Below are 12,040 nucleotides of genomic sequence, written 5' to 3'. Positions count from 1 at the left end.
AAAAATGGAATAGCACAAAAGTAGAGGACTGCTTTCTTAGAGTTGTTCCTCTAATGTTCTTATTTCTAATAAATAATTACTTAAATGAAAGTACTGGGAGATATTTAAGCAGGAAAACATCTTTATTTTTAGGAAGGGCAGTAGCTATTTATCTCAAGTTGGCCTAAGCAAACAATCTTCAAAAAGGCCTCAGAACTGTGGCTGCCAATTCCAAATACTTCTTGTAAAAAAAATAAACAAAAGCAAGAATGTTTGGGTTCGGTTTGGAAACATCCCCCAAGGAGCAAAGGGCTGTTGTTTCCATGGCAATACCATGCACTTCCAGCAGACTGGTTTCTCTTTAAGATCCAGGTATTTTGAAATGGGTGGAGGATGTTTAGAATATTCATTGACCCCTGTATAGCAAAAGATGGAGAGCTTCAGGGATATAGTATTATGTTGAGTCCTAAACCTGTGTTTGGCTAAACCGTTCCTTCCAGAGAAAACATTGAACCTCGACAGGAAACTGTCAAGAAGGGAAGAATCCATTGTTCCATTCAATTTGTCTGATTGTTTTCATCAATGTATTTAAAATCTTTGGCTTTATTTACTCATGTGTCCTACTTTGACAGGTATCTATGGCTGATACGATGCCTGTTATCTCAGACATAGGAGCAACATTTTTCTCTTTTCTTTTCCCTGGGCTCTGAGACAAAGCTTGATAATGTTCAAGTAGAGTTTGTTTTCTTTTCTTCTTCTTTTCTTTCACTCCATAGGAGACAGTGAGGACTTTTGAGGGTCTCACAGTTCTGAAACTGTTGATCGATCAGTGTCAAGTGATAAATATTATGCAAATAATTCACAATAAGTGTCACAATTCTCCATAGATGTTTCATTGAGAGAGAGCCTATCACACCAGACTTCACAGTTCTCAGACTAAGACTCTCTTAAGTATATGTCTTCTGACAATATTATTATCACCTTTACAGAACAGGTCAGACTGCAGAAAAAAAGAAATTCACATGCACAAAAATCTTTGCAAAATGAAACTGTATGTCCAATGAACTTGCTAAACCATCAAGATAAAGCCGGTGAACAAGCTGGTATGTCAGCTTAGCCAGAGATAACTATCTATGCATGTTCTTGACCATCACTAGATGACAGGTAATGAGAATTAATTTAATTCTCTTCCACTGAAGGCTAAAAGAGCATGATCAGGAACAATTATGACTTGGGTAGCACACCATAAATTATGCTATGATAATTTGTTTAGCCTCTTGGCATATGAAGAAATTACGTGTGAGGGCTGCCAGAAACAGTCACCCTTCTACACAAAATACAGCTGTTTATGACACAGGGTATAACTTCTTTGTATGTTTGCACGTAGATTTGGGATATTAGGTTAATTAAGTTAATTTTTATGTCATCGCAAGCGCAGGGATTTAAAGGATTCAACTGTGCCCAGGCTGCACTCACTTTTACTATCCTGAACAGACTTTGAAGTGAGAATCTAAGTAATACTGTAATGTTTGATCTTTGCCCTCATCTCTGAACATCTATGCAGCACACTGAGGATCCTTCTCAGACCTGGAAGGAATCACACCTTTTGACTCCACCTCTAGCAGCAAAGAGCATAACACTGCTGGGCAGCTACAACCAAGTCTCAGCTGACACTAAACCTAGCAGAGACTTGGCATCTGATGTGCCATGACTGCTACTTTAAGTGCTTTTCCTCAGCTTCAGCTCCCCAAGTGCACCAGCTGTCTTGTCTTTGACAATGGTCCTGGAGGCAGGCACTGTCTTTTTTTTCTGGGTTTGTTTCGGATCAAATGTAATGAGATTCCTGGCCCAAGACTGGCAGACATGAGTATAATGAATATAACAAAGGCTGAAATGTCTTAATGTAGACCATTTAACTCTGAATCAGACCCCTTCTTGTACCCCAATACTCAAGAGAGAACTCTGGAAATAACAAACACTGGTGAGGTTCCAAGGGAGCCTTTTATTGTGGAAGAAAGAGACCCTTTGTGCTTTTTTATATTCACTGGAAAGTCACAAGTTCCAGTACTAACTAAAGAAACATACCATGTTTTCTTACCATTAGATGAGAGAGTCAATGGCTATATCAGAATTATCAAATAAAGCAGTATGGGAACCTCCTAGTCAAGTAGCGTAACACAGCCCATGTCCACGTGCTGAAGCTCTCTCTGTGTTTGCCCAGAAAAGGACAGTCCCATACAGACTGCCTTGAGGGAACGTGTCCTAACAGGTGCCATGCTCTGAGTTGTGCCTGAACATCGTCGAGAAAATCACAGTCTGTCGAAGAGCAAAATCAAGGCAGAAAATGAACCATCAGTCAGTACGGATGATCATAAGCCATGCCTGAAGCCATGCCTTGCCCTTCTTCAGTTGGCTGGTGCAGATGGAACCTCAGTCTGTGCATGTTACTAGTGCAGTGCTCTTCTTCTGGGAAAAGCAACCCAGAAGAGGCAGGGTCACAGCAAACACCCCTACCTTGGCACGGCTGCACCACTGCTGTTAGCTGGCAGCAGGGAAGGAACTGGTACCCGATTCTGTCCTCAGTTATGCAGACGTAGATCAGGAGCAGCTGCAATGAAATCGGTGAAACTGCTTGAACATAATGTGGGAGTAACCTGTGTATGCTGGTGGGCTTCCATCTTCAGTCCCGTCTTCCACCCATGTGCTTCAGACCAGCACAAAGGTCTGAAGAAACAGAATGACTACAGGCTCCACAGCGCGTTTAGCACTGCAGCTGGTTCTTGTTTTTAAGAAATGTAATAACTAAATCCAGATGCAAGGAGCGGGGGGAGGAGGATAAATGCATCATGGGTGTAAGAGATTTTTAAGAGCTCAGCAAGATCCACATTAGATTGGACTTTTCAGCTTGAGCTGGAGCAAACATTGTCCCTCGGGCAAACAAAAATCTAATAATTGTGAAGACATAATTGCTAATGCAGACCTAGCATTTTGGCCTACTAATTGTCTTCACCATTCAGAAACACAGTGGACGGAAATGTTCCTCACTCAATTGCCTACATAACGATTTTTCAGGGAGGTTAGTTCCATTTTGGTCCAGACCTGTTTGTGCTTTGTGTGCATAATTTTGTCCTCCCAGAACATTTGGTCATTTGAATCCCTCAATTAGCTCAACACTCTTAACACTTCTTTTTATAAATATGTTGCTGGCTCATGCCCTGGAACAACTAACCGATCACTCCATTATCACTAATAGGGCAAGGAGCAACAAAAATATACCAGAATAATTGAGAGTGCCTGAGAAAACTTCTGAACCCAAAGGAAACAATCTGGATCCCATTTTCCCCTCATTCCCACTTCCCTCATAGCATTGATTGTCAATACCTCATTTCTGGTTTGAATTGATGCAACCCATGTTTTAAAATACTGTATTAAAATAGTGAGCATAAGCACCTTCCAAATTTTTGTGATGAACTGAATAACGTGGGGAAAAAATGTTGCCAAAAAATACCCAGGTGACTTCTGAGCCTGCAACTCATTTTCAAGAGAGGCTCTGACAGCGAGAATGGCAGAGGTACCCAAAACTGAGGCAGATGTCTTGAGGAAATGAGAAGTGTCCCTGCTCAGAATAGGGAGTAAACTGTTTCCCAGTGGACTTCAGCAAAGACTGTACAACCCTGCCCACGCAGCTGGAACCAGTGGTGTTGCACTGAACTGCACCTAACTTGTTCCTGCTGAGTGACAGGACTAGGTGAAAGCTCACTCATGGCTGGAGTGCAGGCATGCCCTTAGCTGAAGTATAAAGGAGATGATCTTTATGGCTGATGGAGGGATTTTCATAGACACCTTTGCACACACTCATGCATTTCCATTGTCCATATTCACCATTGTAAGTAAAAAATTATTCTGCTTAGACCTGCAAAACCAAGAAAGCCTTTGGGCAGACACTAATGGACCATCTAGGACCACCCAACAGTTTAGGGGCATCAGAGAATACAACACGCCTTAGATCTATACGAGTGGAGAGAAATATTGCCAAGACAGCCACTGGGATAAGAATCTGTTTTCAATTTAGAAACTAACTGTCTCCCTTCCACAGTGTGTGGCGTAATCATTCAGCTGAAATCCTTAGGCTGGTGGGAGCCAGTCCTACAGCTCTGTGTTATGACTAAACAACTGAAAGAAACAAGCAGTACAAATACATAGTATTTCTGCTGTCCCAAAGTGGCTATGGTATGAAGGCTTTTACTCCTAGGAGCTATTATCTAAGAAAGTGTTTCCAAAGCAAACCAGATAAAATATTCTGTGTAAGAATGGTAAAGGCAACTGAGTTTTCCATTTATGTTCATCTCAGCTTCTCAGAGCTCTGTGGGATAAGATTGGATTAATGATTCATTTGTAAACCTCATTTTTAAAGCTTCTTGTTAGTCATCTCGTAAGATACATTCTTTTCTAAACAAGCAGCTCATCTAGCTGGAGAGAAGTATCTACCCACCCCTGAGAACAGAGGCTGACACGCAGATGAACCTCAGGGTTGCTGGCTCTGGCTACCCAGTGCTCCACAGCTGTATCTACAGAACCACGCAGACATACAGGTTCAGGTCCCAGAAGCAATATGGACATAGCACTGTGCTATGTCTTAATTAGCTACTGGCACCAACAGGGCTAGTTACCAATACTACTCACAGGCCAGTTTTTGCAGCTAGTGGAGGTATCGCTGAGCAGTGCTGCATTCAATATTATAGACCTGCTGTTCATGTCACAGCTTACAGTGGGCATGAGAAGCAATGGCTAGGCCAGTGCAAAAAAGAAACCATCCCTTATTTCAAGGTAACCCAGGAAAATGAGGAAGAGGGAGATACAAAGGACACTGAATCCTAATTAGATTGGTACAATACAAATAGCAGCCTAATAACTCACACAAACGCAAGCTATGCAAGATCATACCCTTCTGATTTGCTTGAACCTCTCTATTTTCCCACTTTTTGCAAAAGTAAGTGACCTCAAGAGCCACAGAATACACAAAGTGCTGTAGAGGCAGACACACAAAAAAAAAATATTCCTGGAGAGCCTGGCATATCTCAGGCTCTGACAGCCACCTCAGGGACACTGTTTGTAAATGCTAGCAGGAATAGGGTGTGGTAAATAATTTCTGGAGATCTAAAAGACATGCTAGGACCTTCACATCAGCTCTGCAACAACGTTGCAAGAGTTAGGCAAGGGTAAGAGATTTAGGATCCAAAAATTCATGAGTCTGCATGGATTTAACATCATACGTGAGACACAGGGAGACTGCACAAGGCAACCAGGTGCTGCCTGAGTGATAGAGACTGCTCCTGAGGTCAATCTGTGCGTGTCTCACCAGCTTTGCAAAATGAGGTAGAAGTTCCTCAGTGGAGAACAAGAATTTACACCATGATGATAAATATATAATATATCAATATGAAATTAAAGCTATCCTCTTTATTTTTTTTTTTACTTCCCAGTCTTAGAGGGGCATCTTAATAACTTTGGGTTTCTGATTCCTCATATTATTGCTCTAATGAGTATTTAAAAGAAGGTGATTTAGATATATACAATCTTCTGTCAGTAATTTTGGTAAATTATCAAAAGTACTAAATTATATGCAACAGGTACAGCCTCACATTTAAGAAATAACAAGAAAATTTTACCTTTCATGCAATCTCCCCCCATTTATTTATTATGTCACGTGAAAAATGACTGAAGAACTGCTTTATCTCCCAGGGACAAATTACTTCCTGGAATGAAAACAGGTTATTGCTGGCACATCTCACCAGCCTCACGGCCAGCCAGCCAGCCCTGTTTTGGTAGCTTCTCTCAGCCACCTTTCATTCAGAAGGGCATTGATCTCTGTAGATATGCTTCTGTCTCCTCTAGGCTCTTCATCGAAAGCTTATCAAAGCTTTGATGTAAAGTAAACTTTCTAAAGCTTTTCTTTTTTAAGTAAAAGCTACTCCTTTCCTATAAATACATGCTTTACTGAGTAAGGATCATCATTTCTAGTTAACTCATCGTCTAGTACAAAATGAAGTAAGAATCTGCAGGCTCCTTGTGCTGGCAGGCACTCACCACTGGCCAGGGGCAGGACACAGGCAGGAACGCTGACAGCTTAAATACTGTAAGGGAAAAAAAAAACAAAACAACAGTACCAGGGCAGGGAGTGAAAGAACAGACTTGAGTTCAGCAGCATGTGTGTGGTCTGCTACGGTGGGGTTGTGCAGTGTGCTCTGGGGAGACCTGAGGGTTGTAATTCTTGCTTTGCCCTGCCTCTCAGCCAAACCTAACTCTCTGAATGTATGTGCATAGGAAATACTTTATTTTTATTTTTTTGTTGCAGGATTGCCAAGAAGGATTTTACCGCACCAGCTCAGGAAAATGCTCTCCTTGCAACTGTAATGGTAATGCAAACAGATGCCTTGATGGATCTGGAATCTGTGTGGTAAGGAATTCCTGACTTCTCTGCTAGTCCCTCACTGAGTAACAGTACCATTTTTATTTTTTTAATGATAACATGAACTCTTTCACCTTCTTTCGCTCTTGCATGAGGCTTCACATGGAGGAAATATTTTCTAGGCAAAGCCAAGAAACTATGGACCACGGTTTGACTCTTCTGTTAACACCAATGCTCAGTTTCAATGCACAGCAAGAGCGGTGTCTGTACCACAGGAGCCTTTTGCTGAAGAGTAATCACAAGTAGGGCCAAGATCAATACATTAATAAGATTATCCTGGCCAAATTTCATTCTCACTTACTTAAATTATCTCTGTAGATTCAAAACACTTCCTGTATACAGCATTTATGAAAGCCAGTACGCTGGGGAAAATTTTTAGACCATCAGAAATATGGAAAGAGTTTTGTATACCCCTGGAGAAAAATGTATAAATTCAAACACATTTCATTCTCCCCTTTATGAATAGAGTGTTGTATATCATATAAACAATTTACAATGGTGAGTGACCCCTGTGAGTGCATGTACATGTGTTATCCATAGTAATTCTGCTGCATGGCAGCCTCCTGCTGTGAAGGAACAACACGAGGAGGTTGAAATAATACACCAAGGGAAGAGCGTGCTAAACTCCGAGGTAGTATTACAAATTCCCATATGTTCGGTCTCACTCAGAATCAGCTCATGGGGAAAACTGTGAGTTAGTATTGGTAGTTAATCACTTGTACCTCCAGAGCAGAAATCAGTCCAGTAAAACTTATCCAAATTACAAGTGGGCAACCAAATTACAAGTGGGCAGAGCAGTAATACACTAAAAAAAGGATGGAGTTAATAGTATCATGTATCCGAACCACATAGCAAGAGCTAAGCACTAGTGTACTCTTTACAGGCTTGTAAAGCAGGAGTAGAGCCCAGAGCTCCTTGCTCTGCCATGTGTTACTTTTGACAAGTCATAAACCTTTGCCCTCAGTTTCTTGTCTCTTCATAAAATGGCCTAATAATATTCACATACTTTGCATCGTTGCAGCCTCTATTGAGTTTTCAGTTATACAAATACATAAAGCCATGCTCTGTGGCATATTTCCTACCATTTTTATTCCTGTGGGACAAAGACAGTGAAGCTGACAATTGTTATGGCTTGGTCACTGTAGCGTCCTTAGGACTAGCTGGTTTCTGCAGAACACAGATTGGCTTAGTGTTTTAATATCAAATATTTAAAAGTGGTGTTACACTGCCAGGCATTCTGTCTTGGCCTGAGTGGCCAGTCCGGCCCAAACCACGACACATTCCAAGCTATTCTTTTTTACGTGGCTTTTGCTCATGGGATGATTGTCCCCCTTGGTGCCGGGCGACTCCAATGACAAGACGAAACTTCCAATGGAAGACTTGAGAACAAGAAAGAGAGCTTGACAAGTGTCTGCTTCCGATGACTCTGGTAACCAGAGAGTTTCTGGAGTAGAATATATGAGTTAGGGAAGTGATTAGATCCTCAGTTTACAAACACGACAGAAGACTTGTTTCCTATCTGCTACAAAAATAAGGCTGATGTCAAGGGTTGGGAAAAAAAAAACCACAATGAAAAACAAAGTTACTGTATCAGCAGGAAATAATCTGAAAGTATATGTGCATTCCTGACTGGTGTTTCTCCAGGATACTAAACTCTCAGAATCGATCAGGTAGTAAAGAACAAAACTAAGAGCTAAACTCCAGTTTACTGCTTGAGTTCAAATAAGCCATTTGATGGCTTATCTGAATGATTTAATAAGCCATTAAGCTCAGGCCATTTACTTCTGAATAAAGAGGAATGGTGAAAAGGCTTAAGTGAAATAAGAGTGAAAGGGAGAGGGAAAGAGTATGGTGCGAAGAAAGAGCAGAATGAAAAGGGGCTTTGAAGGTTTCATAGCATAAAACAGAACCAGATATGCCCATGAGGACTGCAATAAGAGGACTTTCCTGAGGATTTAGAAATTTCCAGGGAAGATCGGAAGACTGATGAAATTGGTAAACTGCAAAATGTGACTGAGAAAGCCTGGGAGAAGAAAAGATTAGAGAAAGAAAGATGTAACTTGAATTGCAGCTAGAAGAAGCATGTTAGATGAACGAATGCAATTAATTTGGGAAAAGGAGACTTGATGGTTGATAACGTGATTGGTATCAGAATCAGTGGACAAAGCAGCCTTCCCTAAGGACCACTCTGGAGAAGTACAGGAATGGATTTGGCAAAAGCCTGCTGGGGGCTGAGGCTGGGGCAGATACTCCAATATAATACTCCAATAATTCTTGCACCACAACACCTGACAGTAAGACACAAGACTTTCTGCATTCAGTTAGTTTTTAATAGGCTGTTAAAAAAAAGAAAAAGGGAGAGACTGTATCCCATATTATTATAATTGTCATCCTCCATTTCTATCAGTATAAACCTGCTTCTGAGATGCAGCAGTGTTCTAAAGTTTTATCACTTATGCAGTCTCCAGTAGCAGCACATAGTCATAGATGTTATGGAATGTCCTTAGCAGAAGATCTTTAGAAGAGGTGACGTTGCTCAAAGCAAAAGGTTTCTACCTTTTTTGTTTATTCACACAATGGAATGATTTAAACATGAAAAAAAAAAAAAACAACTTTTTTAAAGCTAACTCTGGTAACAATGACGGAAGACAACATGAATGTAATAATAACAGTGTGTTCAGTTGGTAGACAATTATTTTTTGTAGTTGAAGTAATAACTAAGCTATAAGAACTCAATAAATGAACAAGGCAGTATGAAAATGAAAAAGTACTCTACTTCAAAAGGGATGAAATATAAGGGTCAGACTCCATACACTGCTCTAAGACCATCATATTATGCAAATCCTCCAAAGTAATTTGGCAAATGTAGTTCCCACAGCACAGAAATTAATGAAATTTTCTTTGGCCTCTGCCCTGAATTTGAAATCAAATAAAATTAAACCCCGATTAACGATGCCTTAGGGTAAAGTACTCACATCTTTGATTTCTGCTGACATAAGTATCTATCTTAGGGTTCTGTTTCAAAACTTCTCTCATCTTACTCATAGAGTGTAAATCAAATCCACAAATCTTTAGAAGCTTATTGAATGACACAATCAATGAATCAATAATCTCATTAAGTAACCAGACAGAAGAAATTATTGCAGACAGAGCCTTTCTTGTACAGATGCCCACATAAAACCGGTGTAGAAATCAATCATATTGTCCTGTGATTAAAACTGAAGAGCCACTCAGTCCATTTTTTTCGTATCGAAAATCACCCAAGTGTTAGAAGAAGAGCAACCAGCACAGTGTAAACTCCATTTATGATATAATACAGTATAGATGTCAAAAAATGCTTCATTTCAAAGACATTATCTGGTGAAGCATATAAGGCTAGTAGAGGAAGACGCACTAATTCTTTGGACTTCTAACGTAACCTTCTCAATCCTAGCTAAGAGAAGAAAAGGAAGTCACTTAGAGAACCCTGTAACTTTTGATTTTGGAAAACGTGCATATATTTGTTGTTAACTGGGTGAAACTGGAACAGCTGCAAGTGGCAGTCTGCAGACTGATATGCATTTCTCCTGCATAAAGCCCACCGGGTTTTACTGCTAATAAGATATGGAGATATGAAGGGAATGTTTTGCCTCCTTCACCATCCCCAGACTCTAGCCCATCAGCAACCCACAGCTGAGCTATTTCTTTAAAGCACCTCCATTGAGGGTTCAACATTTGAAAATTCAGACATGGGAGTGGGCTTCAAATGACTTGGCAGCTGAGCAGAACGTCAGAGCCGCTGTGACGGTCAGCTCTGAAATGAGTGGTATATGGAGGTGAAACAGCTTGTCTAAAGCAATGATCTCTGACACCATATGAGCTCTGATACCAGTAGTATAATTGTCAGGGCTTTACCATACTAAAAAATTTGATTGCATACACTAGGAAAGGAAATCTCTTGAGGTGACTGCAATGTACTATGGCAATGAGTCCACAACGCAATAAAATGGATTGGAAGGTTGAAAGGATTTAAAGATTACAAAGCTGGATACCCAGGCAAAATTTTTATTGGACTGACTTATCAGTCTCCTTCCTGATGTTTCTACTGTAAATGGAGGGTGAGTCTTCATAAATACATGAAAACACATAGAGCAGAAGAAGCAGGTCTGGATAGAGCACTATAGCAGAAGGCGAAGGGTAAATTTGCTGGTGTCTACCCAAAAATCCCTAAGTGTTTTTTTATCAAGTCAGTCCCGTATATTCGATCAGTATCTATATAAGCATCCAAAGATTACTCAAAAATAAATAACTAAATAAATATGATCTTTTTGGAACAAGAAAGACCAAAGGATCATAATGGTGGAGAGGATAAATACTCTGGTAACTTTTCCAGCCTTTTATGGAATTTTTTACAATAGCGAGTATTGTCGTGTAAGTGATTTGTGTTTAAGCGTTTGGGTTTGCAGCTGAGTGGAAAGGTTGGAACGGATTTGGCAGTTCTGCCCGAGAGGATAATATGTTCCACATGATTGCCAAGGCAGGTCTGGAGAATCGCCAGTGGATCTACAACCATCCATCAAGCACGAGCAAAAAGCAGCAGAGAGCTAGCAAAACTCTCCAGCTTATTAGGTACTTCTGGCTTCACAAAAAGCCTTGCAGCTTACAGCTCACTGTTTCTTTCTATAAAGATGAACTACATCTATCTGTAGTGACCTTGGCAATACATATTTGGAAAGCCAGCCGGAAGTACAAGAGTCTGGTGCTGAAATGCAGCCCTTCTCCAGTGTTTTGGTATGCAGTAGTTGTCAAAAGCATTAGTGTTAATAGTCTCAGTGCCTCAGCTGTAGATATTTCTCTCCCTTTTAGCTATGTTTTAACTTATGAGTTGTTGTCCTGACTGTTCTACTCTATTAAAAACTTGCAATAGTGATCCCAACATGCCACCATTTTGTTTCCATTCCCTGTGCAAGCAGTACAAGACGCATGTAGGAAGTCAGGCCAAGACTACGAGGAAGGGCTGCTGTTGCTCTCATGCCTGCTCAGCCGCATTTCCCACAGTCACCTAAGACAAGCGATGAACTGAGAAAATAGATGGCCAAGTGGTTTTGGCAAGACATCAACTCCTACTTCACTCATTCAAACAGGACAAGTTCTACAAACCAAAACTTTGACTTGGAGGGAGTATGTTGACCCAAACTGGATCAGGAACCAAGTTTTTTGCTATTCTCATTATTTTAGGTTGACAGTTGTCTTTATTTTAGTAAAAGTTGCACAACACACAGTGTTTCTTTTTAGTGCCTCATCTCCTTCTTCCAGAAGGAATTCTGAAAACAATACTGCACCTCATCCACAGTGGTTGGAGAGAGAAGGCTTGAAATCACAAACCTTATAGAAGAAAAAGTTAAAACATGTAAATCTCCTGGCTTTCAAGTCATTTTGAGTACTGAAGTACTCAAAAGTACTGAAGTACTTTTTTTACTACTAGTATTTTGGAACAACAATAAGTTCTGGCATGCTGGCATGGGCAATGTTATGCAGTTCTATAACCTCAGATATGAGGGCATCTCCCAGATTTGAGGAAGTCTAAATACATCCGGATATTATACCTCAGGC

General features: G+C 40.5%; 1 protein-coding gene across 2 annotated transcripts in view; it reads left to right on the top strand.

Moving 5' to 3' along the window:
• Positions 1–12,040, top strand: part of LAMA4 (laminin subunit alpha 4) — a 100,960-nt gene that overhangs the window by 16,797 nt on the left and 72,123 nt on the right. For both annotated transcript variants that reach the window (XM_074150139.1, XM_074150140.1), the window contains exon 2: positions 6,335–6,436. In XM_074150139.1, coding sequence (XP_074006240.1) covers positions 6,335–6,436 — 102 coding nt within the window. The remainder of the gene's footprint in view (positions 1–6,334; positions 6,437–12,040) is intronic.

The sequence above is a fragment of the Numenius arquata genome, chromosome 7 (assembly GCF_964106895.1).
Source record: "Numenius arquata chromosome 7, bNumArq3.hap1.1, whole genome shotgun sequence".
NCBI classification, from domain to species: Eukaryota; Metazoa; Chordata; class Aves; order Charadriiformes; family Scolopacidae; genus Numenius; species Numenius arquata.
This window is presented reverse-complemented; position numbering and strand designations above follow the sequence as displayed.